The sequence below is a fragment of the Blennius ocellaris genome, assembly GCF_963422515.1.
Source record: "Blennius ocellaris genome assembly, chromosome: 10".
Taxonomy (NCBI): domain Eukaryota; kingdom Metazoa; phylum Chordata; class Actinopteri; order Blenniiformes; family Blenniidae; genus Blennius; species Blennius ocellaris.
Window position 1 is genome coordinate 1,947,926 of NC_137659.1, and position 19,229 is coordinate 1,967,154.

The window sequence follows — 19,229 nt, forward strand, 5'->3', positions numbered from 1 at the left end:
TGAGATCAGCTTTGAGGTGAGCCAGTCTGCAGACAGATGGGGGAAAAAACCTGGAGGCCTCCTCCAAAGTCTCTTTCTTTTTTTTTATTATTATTATCATCAGGGTTCAAATATCCAACAAAGTCTTAGGAAAAGCAATGGTGCTCTTATGTAATCAGATTTAAACATTTGCTCAAACGGGACAAATAACAAGGAAACCTGAACCTTTTCTTATCTTTGTGTGATCAGATTTAGTCGAGTTCTTCTATTGAAACACACAACTATCAGGGATTTTCCGTGTGAGTGAGAAAAACCTTAAAAACAGAAAGATTATCAATATAGTCTGTGTAAGTTAACTTTTAGTTTTTTAAACCGAGGTTCTCAAAGTGTTGTGGAGGACTTCAGTGAGACGGCGCCAGCATTTTGGAGGTTCGGGGGGGGGGGGCTTTTCCCGCCACGGATTTTAGGATCGGAGCGCCAAGGTTGTATTGGAACCACTCAGAAAAAAAAAAAAAATAAAATCATTTAAAAAATGCATTTTTTTGAGAGCCTAAGCTTACTGGGAAAGTTGCCAAACACATGCTACAGACGAGGCGAAAAAATTTATAGTTTGGGGAAAATACACATGTGAATGGCAAAATGGATCAACAGCGCCACCTGTAGTATTTGGGAATCACGTTTCACCTACAGCTACGAAATTCAGCACACGTGTACCAGAAACGCAACAGGAAGTCGGCTGTGTTGAAAAATATGGCTGTTTTTGGTCAGAACCCGCAATCAAGAGCTGAATTATAAATCCTTTGTTTATTGGAAAATTTGAAAACTCATGCAGATCCTGTAAAATAATCCTGTCACATATTTCAGTCCCGTTGTCTCAGTGTCAGATCACATTAAACAGTGTTAATGAGCTCCGATTTCAGTGGCGGAAACCCTGGTGGTCAGTTCTATAAACGATTCTTCCTCAGCGACCTTTGACCTCGTGTGTTTCTCCTCTGCAGGTTCCGCTGCCCGAGCTCCTGCTTGATCGTCAAAACTGTTCCACCACGGGCCTCTGACCTTTGACCTCTGCGAGAGCTATGAGCAACCACCAAAACTCCCTGGATCCTGGTCGCTGGCTCAGTCAACCTGCTGTGAGCACAGTTTGTTTTATGGCGTTATAACAGGAATCGCTAGCCGGCATTCCGAAATTCAGATGTAAAGTTTTCGCCTTCTGTTCTGGCGCCGTTGTTTTTCCCCACATGCTTCCTGTGAAGTGTCGGCTGAGTGTTGCCTGAAGGCAAAACCTGAGACACGAAGAGATCCAGTCTTTGAGCGGCAATATGCTGATGATGTGACGTTTACACGTTAGAGATGGAAATCAAAGCCCTGGTTTGGTGATAAAGGAGATTTTCACATTAAAGGTTACAATTTACCGACCTTGTCATCTTACAAGATTAAAATGAGATTGAAGACAGGATTCCAGCCCTTCCGCTTCTCTAGAGTATTCTCTATTTGAGGTCCCACCAGCAACCCTCCAGCGTTTACATGGAAACGATACCACCGGTTGAACGACAGCTTGTCTTTGTCAGGTCAGCCGAATGTCTGAGAACCGTTCCCATTGACTCCTGGACTGGTCGATGGAACCAAAGTGGCTAAAGATTCCAGGTCAATTTACATGTTGTTCTAAAGAAATGAGAAGCGTTAGAACGTTCCTGCCAATCATTGGTGGAGAACATGTCACCTTGACGCAGAAAACACTTGCGCTCCCCCTAATACAATCAAAGCATAAATTGATTGGAAGTATATTTGACACATTTGGAATGATTATTACATATATTTGACACAAAAACATAAAATATATATTTCATTATGAAGCCGTCTTTAGGGTTAGGGTTAGATCCGAGGCGTGAGAAGCTAAATTTGAGCAATTCTCAAGAGAAACAAAGCGATATGTTGCTATACTGAATATAAATATAGACATATACAAGATATCTCTAATAAGATATTAATTAGAAATAACAATATGTAAAAGTACATTATACAGAATATATTTTCTCAAAACAATCCGTGGACGAGTTGTCCTTCAGTGAAAGACACTTTTCAGCTGTTTTGTGTCTGTGGTTAAAACAGTTACTGACTCGGTAAGAAACGATTGCGCCCCACAGCCCCTGTCCCCGGACCCTGCTTCTCCACGCTGCCACAGCGATGAAGAGGAGGAGGACCTGAACGAGGCCTTCGAGGTCCAGGGTTTCCAGCAGATTCTCCACCATTCCGGCCGCGGCCCGCCGGAGCAACCTCACGTCAACGACGAGCAGGACATCGAAGGTGAGACGTCGCGGTTGATCTCAGGAAAGGCCTTTAAGACTATTACAGAAGTTCAGGGTTTTCTGAGACTTTGGGACAGTTTGGAGGCTTTTATTTAAAAAATGTTTGGAAACAACTCTAAGGTTGTACTTGATCAATAAAACTTTTGTCAAAAATTGGAGACATTTTTGTCGACGTCAAAACAAAATGCTTCCACGCTTAAACAGAGCAGGGACCACGTATAGAATCAGTGAAACGTATACTGGCCATGGAATCAGAATTTTATTAAGTTTCTGTCATGATTTAAGCATAATCTTTTGTCCAGCTTCCTTATCTTAGGTTATAGTCTTTATAGACTATATTTATAATGTGTATAAGGTTTTCCTGCTCATTACATTTTCTGTATAATGTGTTCAATAAGATTTTTAATACCTGTAGGAATCTTTTATGAAAGCAACATTTTGATAGTCACTGCTGATGTTAAATATTTTCACGATATGTTATATTTCTGAATATGTAGTATTATATTGTGTTCCTGCCTGGGGACTGCAGATGGAAACTAGTTATGGTTAAAATCTGGTACGAAGCATCTTTTCTTTAAGAAACATGTTTTTGTACATGGTCCCAGAAAAATTAACTAAACAAATAAATAAACTCGTATCGAGAGACGACTGGAGAGGAAGATTTGCTTGTGCTCAAAGGAGAGTCCACAAAATAATGGAACCCGTCTTGGTTTGAGGCAACGGCGGTGATGAATTGTATTGAAAAAGAAAGATTTTCAAATTAATTCTCGATGGGAAGCCCTGCTGTGAAATTACTTCATTTCTTTTTTCTTTTTTTTAAACTTTCTTTTTATTTATTTTTTAATAATAAACATGAACATGAGAACTCACATTACAGAACCTTCCTCGACAGCAAGACCGCATATACATGACAATGTAAGAAAAATAACAATAATAATACTATGACAACAGAACCGATATGAGACAAATACATAAAAAGACGGGCAATTAAGACATTACCGTGTCGTGAAGGTGGCCGTTCAGTTCGACAGGTATTTTTCTATAGGGAACCATTTTCTCATGAAGATCTCAGACTTCAACTGTAGTTTTGCCGTTAAAGCAAATACTATATGCAGTCATCAATAGTATATGTAGCAGGTGCTTTTGATTTTTTGTAAACTTGTTCTCGGGAGTCAAATCAAGAAGAAACTGGCCTGTTCGTGTACGGTACATCCAATCAAATCAAATCCACTTTATTTATATAGCACATTTTAACAACAAAGCGTTTCCAAAGTGCTGCACATGAGACTGCACATAAAAACAAAACTAAACAGTCCAACACTAAATAAGTATAAAACCATAAAATAAAAATAAAAACAGATTAAAAACTACAAACACATTAAAAAAAACTACGAATAAGAATAAAACAATTTAAAAGAATAAATAGAAACATCGACTCCCAGAACTTTATCTAACTCTCTCTTCACGCCCCTCCAGAAAGGAGGTTCAAAATTGGGCAATGAAATGACTTCACCTCTTATAAAGATTGTCTTCAGATTGCCTTTTTTTGTGTGTGTTTGGTGAAGAACACCGCCACGCCTCTTTCAACGTCCACCATCCCCTCTCGATACCGCCCGCCGAGGGCCGGAGGAAGAGGAGCCACGGAGGCCGGACAGAGGACAGGCGAGGCTCCGTCCCCGGCGCCGCCGCCACCATCGTGGAAGACCAGGCCGAGGACGAGGGCGAGGAGGACGCCTACAAGCATTCTGCCGGAGACGACAGGTAAACACAGCCCTTCGGAGCCCGAGCGCTGAGCGAGACACGGCAGTGGTTAGGGCTCATGGAGAGACGGTTGTGGGTTCAAATCCAGCTTGAGATGTTTGTGCATGGCTTTCCTCCCACATTCCCAAAATTCTATTTGGTGATGCTGAATTGAAGTATGTGTCCTGTGAAAGAACGATGACCTGTCCTCATTAAATGTATTTTCATCGACGTCCAGACAAGACGGAAATTCGTCCCAGACGTCGGAAAAAAAACAAAAAAACGTTCATTCGGGCTCCTCTGAGGACGTCTTCTGGATATATAGAGTAATGTGTTTTGGACGTCTCTTTGCTCAGTGGGTTGTGAACGCGAGCGCCGGCCAAACGCACCGAACACGGATTCAGATCCTCTCTGTGACCGCGGCTTTACAGAGAACCACCCGATCACAACGGCGTCTCGCCCGGGAGCAAAGTGACGGGCGTGGCCACCGACGACCCCGAGGAGGCGGCGGCGCTGGTCTCCGTTTACCTGGACGACATCAAGAGTCAGTATGAAAACAAAAAAACCCCTTTAAACATCACGTCATGTGCAGAATTGTTTTTATAAATAACTGTTTTAGTGCTCTGAACTTTGAGATGTTTGACATGGAAATCTTTGTTTTTGATGGAAATTGTACTCAAAGGAACATTTATTGTTTTAATTATAAACAACAGCTCTGCAGTAAAACTAATGGTTTTATAGAATCTGTGAATGAACCAGTCACATCCATCCACCGGAATCAGTAAAACCAATTTAAACAAAAACTATGAAACACAATAAAATAAACAATAAAATATGATAAAATGGCAACAAATACAACAGGAGCAGCGTCTCAGGCGGGGTTAAAAGCCAGGGAGTAAAAATCGGTTATGTGAATCAGACAAATCGAACTTCAACAATCTCCTCCGTCATGCAACCTGGGCGCCACTTTGTCTCCTGGCAGGATACTTTTTTTTTTTTTTTTACCAACATGAAAGAGTTTTCTGTAACTTGTTGATCTTGATCATGTGATGTGACGCTGCTGACCCCGGGACAATGCAGGCGGCCCACGGCGGCCGGCCCACGGCCCTCTGTCTGTTGTTCCTCTGTGTGTGTGTGTGTGTGTGTGTGTGTGTGTGTGTGTGTGTGTGTGTGTGTGTGTGTGTGTGTGTGTGTGTGTGTGTGGGTTCTGGTTCTGGTTCTGGAGGACTCTGTTCAGATGAACAGAGTGTTTGATGGACCAAAAGCTTTTCTCAGTGAGTACTCTGTCGTTTCCGCTCATATTTATCTGCAGCATGATGGAGAGATAATTTCGACTGTGCTAAAACCGCTTAAACATGTGATTTCAACTAATTGCTTCTTTTATCACTTGGTCAAGATAGTCAGAGTGAAGAGTGTGACATGATGAATGTCCTGCATGACGTCTGGTCGTGCTGCTCTCTTTTCGATAAGATGTTAAAATGTCTCATTTCCATTGAAATTTCCATTAAAAACAATTTTACATTATAATCCTGTAGTGATTTACATCCATTTTCACCAGTGTAGGGTTTTGTTTACATTGCGTTCAGTTCTAAAAATATTTCATGCATGTCCACTTATTTAATTTTTATCATCATTTCTTCAAGAATTCATTTGCTTTGCTTTAAACGATTCATTTAAATATATAAAATCAACGAAATTCCCCCAAAAATCAACCATTTGAACCAATATTATATAGTCACTGTAAAGATGTAGGATGTATTCAGAAAAGATTTGTTTACCGTTACTAGTGTTTGGAGAGGTGTTGTTCCGCCGGCTGGAATGTGACTTTCACTTAATTCGTTCTCTGAAAAAAGAAAATGAGCTGTGTGAAAAAAAATCTAATTTCACAGCAAATCACATTTGTGTCGAAACTCGAAACCCTGATTTCTGCAAAGGATTGTGTGTGTGTGTGTGTGTGTGTGTGTGTGTGTGTGTGTGTGTGTGTGTGTGTGTGTGTGTGTCTCGTGTAATGAGATAATGCTGATGTTCAGTTGAGCGTGGAACGTTGTTGGACAGCAGAAAGTTCCCACCAGACCACACACACCACACACACACACACACACACACACACACACACACACACACACACACACACACACACACACACACACACACACACACACACACACACACACACGGTATCAATCAATTAGCAAGCGGGACAGTGGCTGCCTGTGGCCTGTTGGTCGGAGGGACCCACTGTTGTATTGTTGACCCATGACCCCCCAAACGCGACGTCTCGCCCTCGCAGGTCACCGATTCGACGACGTCCCCGGAGTTCGACGGCACCTGGTGAGGCGGAGCTCCAGAGGCCCGGTCGTCCACGTCGGCAAAGAGAAGAGCAGCTGCGAGACCAACCAGCACCTGCAGCCGGACCGCACTCCCCATGAGGTCCTCGTCGCCGCCATCTTGTCTCAACACATCAACACACAGACAGATAGATAGATAGATAGATGGGGGGGGTTACCGTGACGACCAGGTGAGGCAGCAACCGTGGGTGGGGCAGCAGACCGGTATCACAGATAGATAGATTGGTAGATATATAGATATAGATGGATAGAATTGTAGCTGATCACGATCTGTTTAATCCATTAACAAGCCAACCTTTGCTTTTAGAAGTGTGTGTTATACTGAAACTTAAAGGTACGGTCCTGTCAGGACCGTCTGTGTCCTGTCCACTGGGACCTACACAGTCCCGTCCACAATGTCCCAGAACCTTCCGGGCGCAGATTGGCCTCGTGAGCCACCACCGTTCCCAACATCTGGATTTAGACGAAGATGAAGATGGTTTCTCTCCCAGCAGAAAGGACAAACTACGATGAAAACGCCTGTAAATCTGTAATATATGTCAAACTCGCCTCTGGATTTCAGTTTAGTGTGACTACAAAGGAATATATTTACTTTGGATTCTAACGGTGTTTACAATAGAAACTTAAAAACAATACGAAGCTATTTATTGAACCAAAAAAGAAAAAAAAAAACTCCACAAAAGTGGGAAATCCAAGTTGAATTACACGCAAGAAAGTTTGTGGGAGTTGAGTTCAGGTGTGAACAGGATCACTAATCTGCCCAACGTGAGTCTGGACAACAACAAAACAACTGGAGCGTCCAAAGTGAGGCTGACAGGAGGGGCGAAAGACGAGCCGGGAGTTTGAGGGAGTTAATCCAGGTGCCATTGTGAACAGGTACGACTCTGGACTGTGATAATGAGAGAGACTCAGGCGGGGAGAGGCAGTCAGGTCAAAAATCTTAAGAGGGGAGGTCTGGTCCACCGCTCAGTGTGTTTGAGTCTTCAGGATGGTTGGTTTGGACCTGAAGAAACGACAGAATAAGGTAGAGTGGGATTATTTCAGCTTAAAATACTTTAATCTTACGAGGACTTTTTTTTATCAAGATCAAATTTGATTTAAAAAAATAATAATAAAAGTTCATACTGGACAGATTTGTTTGGGTTTGATTTAATCACAGTGTGACTTAAATGGAATTTATCTGAGGTTTTTAATGTCAATTGAGCTTTCTTGAAATTTGGCAGATTTATACAACAGCAATGGACAGTAAGTTATTTGGAAATATATTTTTATGACTGTTTATAATAAATTAAGTTGTTTTATCTGGGTTTGTATTGGTCATCGCAGAAACTGAAGACTCTTTAATTTAAATTGCTTTTCTTTCTGGCTTTTCATTTGCAATTCTGGAGCTCATCCTCATCTAAAAACTTTTATTTTAATGTTTGGGACGGCGGTTTGAAAGAAGTCCGACCAACAGACCTGGCGTTATAGTCAAACCATAAAGTCATATTTCTAATCAACTGATTCTCAAACTGTTGCGTAAATTGAATAAAGCACATTCCACCATGAAAGACTGCAATTACAATTAAAACATTTTTAAATCAAGTTGAAAATATCCAATTTAATGAAAATATTACATGTTTCTGTTGTGAAATGTCCAAAGATGACTCGGCCTCCTGTGACTTTCAGGCTCATCAAAATATTGTGGTAAAAAGTTTGAGATTCCTTTACTGTATTTCCCAGGTGAAAAACCCAAAGAGCATACTCGCATATAATCGCGATAACCCAGGGGACACCAGGCCGCCAAGTGGTGCAGATGAGTTTTTGTGAGTTTCCCAGAAGTCTCAGCGTCGTCCTCAGAGGTGACGCGGGTATGTTCGTGTGTGTTGTCCGCCTGGCAGGTGTTCGTGGAGCTGAACGAGCTGGTGGTGGACAGGAACCAGGAGCCGCAGTGGAGGGAGACGGCCCGCTGGATCAAGTTCGAGGAGGACGTGGAGGAGGAGACGGATCGCTGGGGGAGGCCGCACGTCGCCTCGCTGAGCTTTCGCTCCCTGCTTGAGCTCCGAAGAGTTATCACGCACGGTGAGGAGGAGGAGGAGGAGGAGGAGGAGAAGCTTCATTATTCCCACCACATAGCGAAAGTTGCAACCCTACAGGGCCGCATCATGTAATAATGGTGGGATATGCACTGATGCCGGTGACGCGCTAATTACTAACGCATTTCTCTGTTATGACCTTTTTTCTGTAACAAGTAATTTAACGCATTACTATTTCCAAACCAGTAATCAGAATAAAGTTACTTCTCCAAGTCACTGTGTTCTTGTAGCATTACTATTGTAGCATTACTATTGTAGCGTTACTATTGTAGCGTTACTATTGTAGCGTTACTACTGTAGTGTAACTATTGTAGTGTTAACTGTTATAACGTTGCTATTGTAGCGTTGCTATTGTAGCGTTGCTATTGTAGCGTTACTATTGTAGCGCTACTATTGTAGCGTTACTATTGTAGTGTTACTGTTATAATGTTGCTATTGTAGCGTTACCATTGTAGTGTTACTATTGTAGTGTTACTGTTATAATGTTGCTATTGTAGCGTTACTATTGTAGCGTTACTATTGTAGTGTTGCTGTTATAGCGTTGCTATTGTAGCGTTGCTATTGTAGCGTTACTATTGTAGCGTTACTATTGTAGCATTACTATTGTAGCATTACTATTGTAGCGTTACTATTGTAGTAGAAAGAAGGGTTGTCACTGCATCCGTATCTACAAATATAAAGATGTAAGACTAGAAAGAGTTGACTCTCTCCACCAGTGTGGTTCTCAGTGGAGAGACGATTCTGCAGCTGCTTTCAATTGGCTTTTCCAATGAGGAGCCAGAGTGATGATGCTGTTGTGTCCTGTTTTCCAGGGGCAGTCCTCCTGGATCTGAAGCAGAGGACTCTGCAGGGCATCGCTCAGCAAGTGGTGGAGCAGATGGTGATCTCGGATCAGATCAAAGCTGAAGACCGAGCCAACGTCCTGAGAGCTTTGCAGCTGCGGCACAGGTTCATATGATCGTCCGTCCAGACACCGGCCATGACAACATGGCGCCTTTAGTCCGTCGTCCGTCTGGAGGAGACACTCAGGCCAGACGCTTCCTCTCTCCACAGTCACCCCAGCGATGGGAAGGACCACAGCTCTTTCAGCAAGGACATCTCCGCGACCAACATGGCCACGCCCACAAAAATGCACAACGGCCAATCGGAGCCCTTCATCCACCCTCCCAATCACACGGAGGCCGACGAAGAGATGAACAGGGTGAAAAAGAGAACCAGAGACCGTTGCAGGAGATGTGACAGCACTCATGCGGTCTGTTTACTGACTCCCCAGACTGTATTTGTACTTGTGGTGTGTGCAGGGTGAGGCTCCAGCTCTTTTTCACTCCAGATCCAAACATGAAGCGAAGCTGATGGAGAAGATTCCGGAGGGAGCCGAGGCGACCGTGGTCCTTGTTGGTACGCAGCACACCCCTGAAGACCGGGTCCAGATCAGCGCTCTGTGGGTTCAGATGTGCTGAATCACATTTTCATGATTGCTAACACTTCTCTGGGGTCATCTGGTGGGAAACCAGCTTCTATCATGTTTCGTCTAGTTCGTTTCCAATGGCAACGGCAGGTGATACAGAGATTTTGGGGTTCAAGCCCATGTTCATTGCAAACGGTTGCTATTGAGAAGGTGGTTCTGAAAAATCTAAGCCCCTAATGATCTAAGATTTGAGCGACAGGTTCATTGGAATGTTCGGTCCCCTTGCAGGCAGCGTGGATTTCCTGGACCAGCCTTCCATGGCCTTCGTTCGGTTACAAGAAGCCGTCTTGTTGGAGTCTGTGTTGGAGGTTCCGGTTCCTGTCAAGTTCCTCTTCCTCCTTATGGGCCCACTCACCGCCAACATCGACTACCATGAGATTGGACGGTCCATTTCCACACTAATGTCCAACAAGGTGACGATGCCTTTGAGACTCAATCTTCGTTTGCACTACAACCAGATCTTCACATCCAATGCCTCTGGTGGCTCTTTCAGCACTTCCACGATGGGGCGTATCAGGCGGATAACCCCCAGGACCTGCTGACGGCCATCAACCATTTCCTGGACTGCAGCATCGTGCTTCCACCTGCTGAAGTCAGTGATGATGAGCTGCTCCACTCTGTGGCCCGCTTCCAACAGGAGATGCTCAGAAAGAGGGAAGAAAAAAGCATCAAACCTCCTGAGAAACAGACCAGCATTCAGCTAGAGGAAGGTCAGTTACTGTACAGGTCCTCATTCTCGGGCTGTGTTGACGAGCACTTTATTAAATTCCTGCGTGCCTGATTCAGTCTTAAAGGTCCCATGTTGTACAGTTTTTCAACAATTTCACATCAGTGTCAGAGGTCCAACATTGTATTCAAAGTGTTTTTCCCTCAAATCCAACCTTCAAGTCTAAAAGTCACTCTCGTGAGCTCGACCGAGAACAGGCTGTTTTCTATCTATCAAATCTAACAAAATCACGATGGTAAAACACCATGTCTCTTCTAGAGTCACTCGTTCCCACCAAATCCAGTGACGAGACTTTGCGGCGTACGGGTCGTCTGTTTGGAGGCTTGATCAAAGACGTGACTCGGCGTTATCCTCAGTATGCCAGCGACATCCGAGACGCTCTGAATCCACAGTGCATGGCCGCCATCATCTTCATCTACTTCGCCGCACTCTCTCCTGCGATCACATTTGGGGGACTGCTGGGTGAGTCTGAACTCGGAGAACTGAGCGGCTTCAAATGGTTTGCTGGACGTTTAGCTTTTTAACGAAAGCTGTCCTTACCCGTGGTCTGTAATATCCTGACGCAGGTGAGAAAACAGAAGGTCTGATTGGCGTGTCGGAGCTGATTGTCGCCACGGCAATGCAGGGTATTATTTTCAGTCTGCTGGGCGCTCAGCCGCTGCTCGTGATCGGCTTTTCTGGACCGTTGCTGGTGTTTGAAGAGGCCTTCTACACGGTAAGCTGCCCAGAGTGACAGTTACCTAGCATGAGCGTTTGCTCACGACAGACACTATCAAATTATGCGAAGTACATCACTGCGAAGTTTCCTCTCACACGTCGTAGAGCCAGTGCTGCTCCAGGGTAAAGTATCGCCTCACGAAAGCCGCCTGCTCTGTGTTTCCGGGTAGTTTTGTAAAGTCAACGGGGTCGAGTATCTGACCGGACGGGTGTGGATCGGGTTCTGGCTGGTGCTCATCGTGGTCCTGACCGTGGCCTTTGAGGGGAGTATCCTCGTCCGCTTTGTCTCCCGCTTCACCCAGGAGATCTTCTCCTTCCTCATCTCCCTCATTTTCATCTATGAGACCTTCGTCAAACTATTCAAGGTGAGTTGAGAGAGATTTTTTTTTTCCCCATTGGTCCAACTGTAAATAAAAACAAACCATTGGAAACCCGATCAGTATCTTGATCTTTGAGTTCTTTGTTGACGTTTTGCAGATTTTCCAAGAGCATCCACTACGCAACTGTCTTCATGGAAACAGCACAGTGCTTCCGTCTACGAGCAACTCCAGCGCGACTCCTGGAGGCGCTGGAAAGGTTGTTGGAGAACCAAATACTGCTCTGCTTTCGTTCGTCCTCATGTCAGGAACGTATTTCATTGCTTTCTACCTTCGCAAGTTCAAGAACAGCTCCTTCTTCCCAGGAAAGGTCAGTGCATATTTTTCACATAACGATAAAAATCCAGGGCTTTTTAAAACAGCTGTTTACAAGTACGGCGACATAGAGGTATAAATGTAGATGACATATAGATGACAGCTGAAAGAGACAACAACATGCCTTCTTGGGTTTCATTTTCAGCTCCGTAGGATCATCGGCGACTTTGGGGTCCCCATCGCCATCCTGATCATGGTGCTGGTGGACTACAGTGTGGAGGATACCTACACCCAAGTAAGAGTGGAGCCCAGTTTGAAGGCAGTACGGGAGACTCTGCAGCATTAAATGACCCTTGACCTTGTTGACTCACAGAAACTGAGTGTGCCCAGTGGGTTCTCAGTGTCCAGTCCGGAAAAAAGAGGATGGCTGATCTCTCCTATGGGGTCAGATGGACAGTTTCCAGTTTGGATGATGGGGGCCAGCATCTTGCCAGGAATCCTCGTCTTCATCCTGATCTTCATGGAGTCGCAGATCACAGCGTACTGCACTTTATAGATTTGGGAATAATTAGTCTTGTAAATGTGTCTTAGAACTTGGCTTACACTTTAGTAGTTTAAACCTTATTGATCTCCATTTGGGAATTAATTCAACTTTCAATGAAGAGTTGTTTTGCCGTATCTTGTAATTGGACTTGGATTTGACTTTCCACTGGAGCGTATAACTTAGACGTCCGGTCTTGAACTTTGTTCTTGACAAGAATCAACCTCACGTTGAGTCGGTGACTCATAGGTTCTCGGTAGTTACTCATTGTTTTGACTTTTTTTAATGACCAATATCGTTGACTTGAACTTGACTTGGTCCTGTCGTGACTTTTAGTCGCTGATTTACTACGATCCTGTGTCAAGCTTTCTAAATTGCATCCCCTTGCAAAATGAGTGTGCTTTCAGTTTGTGTGTATTTTGCAGGTGATCTTAACTCAACTCGGCTTTATTTCTTGAGCACTTTAACAACAACCACATCTGAACCTAATTGCTGTACATAAATAGACTCAGTCTCAAAAACATGGGGTGGAATCAGTTAAAAAACAACATTAACAACATAATAGAATTGCAGAAAAATGCCCCAAACACAATTCTTTATCATTTACACGTTTTTGTTTTATCCGTTTGCCAGGCTGATCGTCAGTAAGAAAGAGAGGATGCTGGTAAAAGGAACAGGTTTTCACGTGGACCTCCTGATTATCGTGGTGGTCGGAGGAATCTCGGCGCTGTTTGGCTTGCCCTGGTTGTCTGCCGCCACAGTCCGCTCGGTCACGCACACCAACGCCCTGACTGTCATGAGCAAAGCCGTCGCCCCGGGAGACAAGCCTCGTATCCAAGAGGTCAAGGAACAGAGGGTTACTGGTTTCCTGGTGGCAGTTTTAGTGGGTATGATAACGACAGACATCTCCGATAATACCTTTGCTTCGGCTGATTTGTCTGCCGTAACGCCTTGACTTGGTTTCTGCTCTTTCAGGCTTTTCCATCGTGATTGCGGATGTTCTTCGCCAGATCCCTCTGGCTGTTCTGTTTGGGATCTTCCTCTACATGGGTGTGATGTCCCTGAATGGAATCCAGCTCACCGAGAGACTCATCCTTTTGCTGATGCCCCCCAAGTATCACCCGGACCAGAATTATGTCCGCAAGGTTAGTCCTGGTCCACCGAGTGTCAATTCAAGTCCTTTATTCGTCTCAAACAATTATGCACGGTATTATGTGCCGTGAAATGTGTTTAGCAGCTGCTGCTAACGTGTGAAAAAACAAACATTGCCACCACCTGACAACAAGTGTGTCACAGCGAGAAAAGAGTACTGCAGAGGCGCTAACGGTCCTACATGTATGACGAACATCAATCTCAAAGTGCCACAATATGCCAATAGATAATCATAGAAGTTCATCAACATGATAAAAAGTACAGAGTTCGTTAAGTTGAGTGTCATCAACAACATAACGGTGATAAAGGTTTTCATAGCAGTGAATGAGAGAGCATCTACGGGGTCTAAGGTGGGGGGTGCCAAGGAGCGATCCTTGAGGAAGTCCGCAGATAGTTTTAGTTTATCTTCTGCAAGAGGTGCAAATTTAGAAAAATGAAACAGAGGGAACATGAGGTTTTTTTCAGACAATTTTTTTTAGAATGAAATGGAAATGTAATGAAGTTTTTATGCATCAACCTGAGTTGGGCATCGATCTCCTCATCCTCCCCAACAAATCCTGCATTTATCCTGGATTCGGGATTTGTTGCAGTGGACTTTTATTTGGATTCTGATTCTGGGGGACTTTACAATAACCAGAATTAAAGAGAGGAAGGGTTCGACGACCTGCAAATAATCTTACGATGAAGTGATTCTCACCCGCTTTCATCCGGCTTGAACCTTCACGACGCCATTCTGTCACAGGTGCGCACGCGGACGATGCACATGTTCACCATCATTGAGCTGACGTGTCTGGCTGTGCTGTGGACCGTCATGGCGACCGCGGCGGCGCTGGCCTTCCCCTTCGTACTGCTCCTGACCATCCCTGTGAGGATGCTGCTGCTGCCGCGTCTTTTCTCTCGCCGGGAGCTGCAAAGTGTGAGTTTCACGCTTAGTCCAAGATTAAGACATGAAGAGGGATTTTCATGTTGTTAAGGGTCATGTAACACTGACATATGAATGCATGAGGAGTGAGAAAAGGAGAAATTCTCAGTGCAATAAAGAAAGTCTCCAACAACCTAAACCTACAGCAGCTTAACTAGAAAATGGTCCAGGGGGTCCTGAACCAGCCATAACTGTGAGCTTAATTAAATATAAAAGTCCTGAAGTCTTAAAAGTCGAGTACTGTCTGCCTCCCATTGTACTTTTAGAAAATCTAGGAACCTCCAGTAGGTCAGCACTCTGAGAACCGAGTGCTCTTCTGGTTGTTCGTTAAGAGCTTTAGAGGTCTGCCTCCTCTTTAGACCCATCGCTTTTGGCTTAATATATCATATTGTGGTAGAACATATTTATCCCCTTCTCACAGTAACTGAAGCTACTTCACCAGCAAATCTTACAAAACATCAAACAAATGTATTTTAAGATCCAGACAACGTAGAGTTGACAACTACCATGTTTGGAAAAGTAAAAAGTCGGTCGATGTACTTTTTACATTTCTAGTCATTTAGTTTTGCCTTAATTACATTTACATGAGGATCAGTTCGGAAAAAAAACGTAAAGCTGTGTATGTTAAGAAAACAAATTGTGGTTTTTAAACTCCCGTTTCATCACAGCGTCTTGTCAAAACGCCTCTGTTTCGTGTTCCTGCAGCTGGATGGCGATGATGCGGAACACCCGCCCGGAGGAGAGGGAGCGGCCGGGCGAGCACACCCAACAGCAGAAGCCTGAGAAGCTGGAAGCAACTCTGCTCATCGGTCAAGCTGGTGGAGATCTGTGGCGTTCAATAACTGCTCTGTTGTGGGTGGAGGGCCCGTCCATGTTATCATTTACACTAATTGCTGGTACTTTGTGTTCCTGACTCCTAGCAGTAAAAGATGAAATGATCATTTAAAAGGTTCTCTGTGGTTGTTTTTTTTGTCATTTGCAGAATAATAATCTGATTTTATCATAACACATTACACTAGAAATTGAGATATTGAGCATCAATCGCTCCGTCGTCACTAGAACGACAGTATATTTCCAAAATAGCTGATACGGCAGACGATAATGTGAAAAAAGTAAACAATACAGATTAGTCCGCTCTGGTCAAAAACCACATTCCCTCACGACAACCTGAGCGAGGCGTGATAACCTGTCCGCTGCCCCGCCCACGGTTGCCGCCTCACCCGGTCGTCACGGTAACCGCCCTCCCCCCTTTGTGACAAAGCGCGCAGCGGAGCGTCTCGGTGAAACCCGAGCAGGCGTGGCGTCTCGTGGTCACCCGAGCCGAGCCGCTGCTGAATGTTTGATGGGAGGCTGTCAAGAGATCCTGTGCGGGACACTCGTCGCCCGGTCCAGATGCGACACCACTGAGGCGCTCTGAGGCTTTCTGCTGGCAGGTAAGCGCTCGCCCAGGTCTCATCCTCCGTTCGATGATTTCCACTCAGGTGGGTACGGGTAGTCGGCAAGCCCACCTGGACGCCGTCAAGATGTGTGGACCGTTGTCGCTGGGCGTGATCTACGGGATGCTGCAGAGATGAATTGCTCTTCACAGATCACCAGCAGCTCGGAGGCCACAGACCAAGGAACTCGCTTTTTTTGAAAAGGAAAAATCAAAATTATGTAGATCCAAGTCTGCTTTCCTTGTTGAAATATTATTCGGTTTATGGTTTCAGCTGCTGACTTGTAAAGTTGTGTTTCTGCAAAGTTTACTAGTTTTTAATTTGTGGTATGTTCCGTTAAACACAGCTTGGAAGCAGCAGGAATCAATTATCTTCATAGCCAGTCACAATGTTTGACATGGAAAATAACAACGGCCATTTTCCCAGGTCTGCTCTGGATTCGGACTGCTAGTTATACAATTATGTAATGATCAAAATCCAACATATCAGAGAGAAAAGATTCTTCATCGTGACATTCAATAGAAAATGTATCGTTAAAATTAATTAATCAGCCCCACATATATGGATTAATAAAGCTAAATTGCACACACTGGAACATGGAGCTCAGTTTGAAGTTAAAATGACGCATAGTGGTGGAAACAGTGTGATGGAGCTCTGCAGGAAACCATTAGATGAGGGTCAAGAGGCAGTTTGGAGGCGAAGATGAGAATTTCATGAATCTGATGTTCAAGTCTGATTTGATACCAAAACTAAACAAAAATCTCGTAATCATTTGGACAAGAAATCAATCAAACAATCGACCAAATGGCCGACCAACTAACCAACCAACTAACCATCCGACCGACTGACTGACTGACCAACTGACCAACCCATCAACTAACCAACCAACAAACTCCCCACCGACTCTCTGTCCAACTGACCCACCGACCAGCAAACCAACCAACCAACCGTCAAAGTGACCGGCCAGTTGACCAACCAACAAACTTCCCACCAGTTGTCCGTCCAGCTGACAGACCGAACCAACCAACCGTTCAACGGTCCCACCAAACTGATCAATGGATCGATCGACCGACCGACCGACCGACCGATCAAATCGATCACAAGATTTCGAAACAATGGGAGTTGAGGAAACTTTGATCAGGATTTGTATTCTGATTAAGCATCATATAATGCATTCAATTAATTTGTATTGATTTAGAATTGATTATGATTCATCACAAGAGACAAAAGTTCTGTGTTTCATCAACTGTTGCTGGTCATTTGGACTTGTCTTGTCTTGGTCTGTGACAATGTGACACTGATGATTATACTCAGAGTTACCCAGCCTCACAGATGAAGAAGAAAACTACTTTGTTACTGGGTAAAACCACTCTTGTACTACTTTTTTCTCTCATAGTAGCAGATAAGACAATTTCGAAATCGAAATCTTAAAGAGTTTTAAAGAGTTTTCCGACACGTCTGATATTTGATAGTCATTCACCGACCTCTGGCAGGTGATGGTGTCAGGATGTCTGACGGCAAGCAGCGAACATTGTCCACCTCTGGAGAGTCTCTGTACCAGATCCTGGGCCTGGAGAAAGGCTGCAGCCATGAAGAAATCAAGAAGTCATACAGGTGAGAGACCCCCAACCCCCCACCCCCCCGCCCTGCGTTCTGTTCTGGAGCCACGGTCGATGACTGCTGAACCCTCTGTGTGGCTTCAGGAAGCTGGCGCTGCGGTACCATCCCGACAAAAACCCAGACAACCCGGAGGCCGCGGACAAGTTCAAGGAACTGAACGGCGCCCACGCCGTCCTGTCCGACCTCACCAAGAGGAACATCTACGACTCGTATGGGTCGCTGGGACTCTACGTGGCCCAACAGTTCGGCGAGGACAACGTCAACACGTACTTCATGTTGTCCACCTGGTGGGCCAAGGTGGGGGGGGAGAGAGGGCGGGGGCTTAAGACCGATGTCGGGCTGACTCGGAGATGGTATGGTGAGGTGACCTGACCAGCGTGTTCATGTGACAGGGTTTGTTCCTGGTCTGTGGGGTCCTGACCGGATGCTACTGCTGCTGCTGCCTCTGCTGCTGCTGCAACTGCTGCTGCGGGAAACTCAGGCCGATGCCCCCCGGCGAGGGGGCGGAGCAAGACTACGTCTCCCCAGACGACCTGGAGGAGGAGATACGTAATGAAACTGACGGTGAGATGGGAGCACATCGGACGTTTGTTGACTCGCCACCAGTACATCACCATGCAGACACAGGGAGACGCTACCACGTTCAAGACTATGATCAATTTAGACACAACAAATCACCAACATTTTATTTGAACTGTGGAAGGAAACCGGAAACAGATTTCTATATTGGCAGGTTTTCTTCAAATTTAGTCTTCGTCAGAATACAAATTGCTCCAATTATGAGAAATCCCGATCGGCTCATCATGTCTTTATTCTATCATTTGTTTGTTTTTGTTGTAATTTGCCTTGTCTTCAACAACAAATCTGCCGAAGTCCAAGTAAAGTTGACCTTAACCTTGACCAGAGAAAATTCACACATGCAAAAGCAGTAACTACTACACCGTCGTACGCCACAGTTTAATTTTATTTCATTTAATACAGCGCTAACCTTCTAACTCCCTTGCAACTGGAAGATTGGGATTTAAATGTAATTTCATCGAAAAGGGAGCAACTTGTGCTAAAGCAAACTAAAATTATTCAACTAAAAGAGAAAAGATAATAATCAATTACGTTTCACTTTTTTTTTTCCTTTGCAGACGTTGAAGCTCCGATCATCCAGCAGCCGACCAACGCCAGTGAGAAAACACAGCTGATCACTGATGGACACCGTCGATATGGAGACACCTACACATGAAGCTGACGGGAAATGTGAAACGGCATTGACGATCGCTGTGAGAAGAACAATGTGACCTATAATATGACTTATATGACCAATATGACCAACAATAAAGCTGTGTCATTGCAGCTATATTCATTCAGGAGTTAATTTTACAAGTCGTTTAAGCAACAGTCTGACATTGAGTGAAATTCTGCAGAAGACTGTAATTTAGACAACAAACCAATTTTATCTCGTGTGAGCGACTGATCTGAGTCTTAATATGGAGACGAGATTCAACATCTGATTGCTTACAGGACTTATTTTTATTTTGCGGTCAGCATTCTGTACAGTTAATGTTGGGTTTTTAT

The 19,229-nt window shown here is 44.5% G+C and overlaps 2 protein-coding genes across 2 annotated transcripts in view; both read left to right on the plus strand.

Annotated features, from left to right (window-relative positions):
* The window catches only part of LOC308135088 (anion exchange protein 2-like), a gene marked incomplete at its 5' end in the record, with an annotated part of 19,907 nt that extends 4,468 nt beyond the window's left edge, over positions 1-15,439 (plus strand). The window contains 20 exons of the mRNA XM_080502961.1: positions 2,089-2,283; positions 3,851-4,046; positions 4,457-4,569; positions 6,316-6,455; positions 8,254-8,434; positions 9,261-9,396; positions 9,502-9,649; positions 9,750-9,846; positions 10,145-10,329; positions 10,410-10,626; positions 10,902-11,105; positions 11,210-11,358; positions 11,531-11,725; positions 11,838-12,047; positions 12,198-12,287; positions 12,366-12,532; positions 13,167-13,420; positions 13,509-13,678; positions 14,428-14,601; positions 15,313-15,439. Of these exons, the coding sequence (XP_080359087.1) occupies positions 2,089-2,283; positions 3,851-4,046; positions 4,457-4,569; positions 6,316-6,455; positions 8,254-8,434; positions 9,261-9,396; positions 9,502-9,649; positions 9,750-9,846; positions 10,145-10,329; positions 10,410-10,626; positions 10,902-11,105; positions 11,210-11,358; positions 11,531-11,725; positions 11,838-12,047; positions 12,198-12,287; positions 12,366-12,532; positions 13,167-13,420; positions 13,509-13,678; positions 14,428-14,601; positions 15,313-15,390 (3,299 nt within the window). The 3' untranslated portion in view covers positions 15,391-15,439. The remainder of the gene's footprint in view (positions 1-2,088; positions 2,284-3,850; positions 4,047-4,456; positions 4,570-6,315; positions 6,456-8,253; positions 8,435-9,260; positions 9,397-9,501; positions 9,650-9,749; positions 9,847-10,144; positions 10,330-10,409; positions 10,627-10,901; positions 11,106-11,209; positions 11,359-11,530; positions 11,726-11,837; positions 12,048-12,197; positions 12,288-12,365; positions 12,533-13,166; positions 13,421-13,508; positions 13,679-14,427; positions 14,602-15,312) is intronic.
* A 2,111-nt stretch (positions 15,440-17,550) lies between these two features.
* On the plus strand, positions 17,551-18,897 carry dnajc5b (DnaJ (Hsp40) homolog, subfamily C, member 5 beta; the record flags this gene model as incomplete). The annotated part of the gene is made up of 4 exons (XM_080504054.1): positions 17,551-17,657; positions 17,747-17,960; positions 18,056-18,227; positions 18,800-18,897. The coding sequence occupies 4 exons, from the start codon at positions 17,551-17,553 to the stop codon at positions 18,895-18,897; spliced, it is 591 nt and encodes a 196-aa protein (XP_080360180.1).
* Between the last annotated feature and the right edge of the window lie 332 nt (positions 18,898-19,229).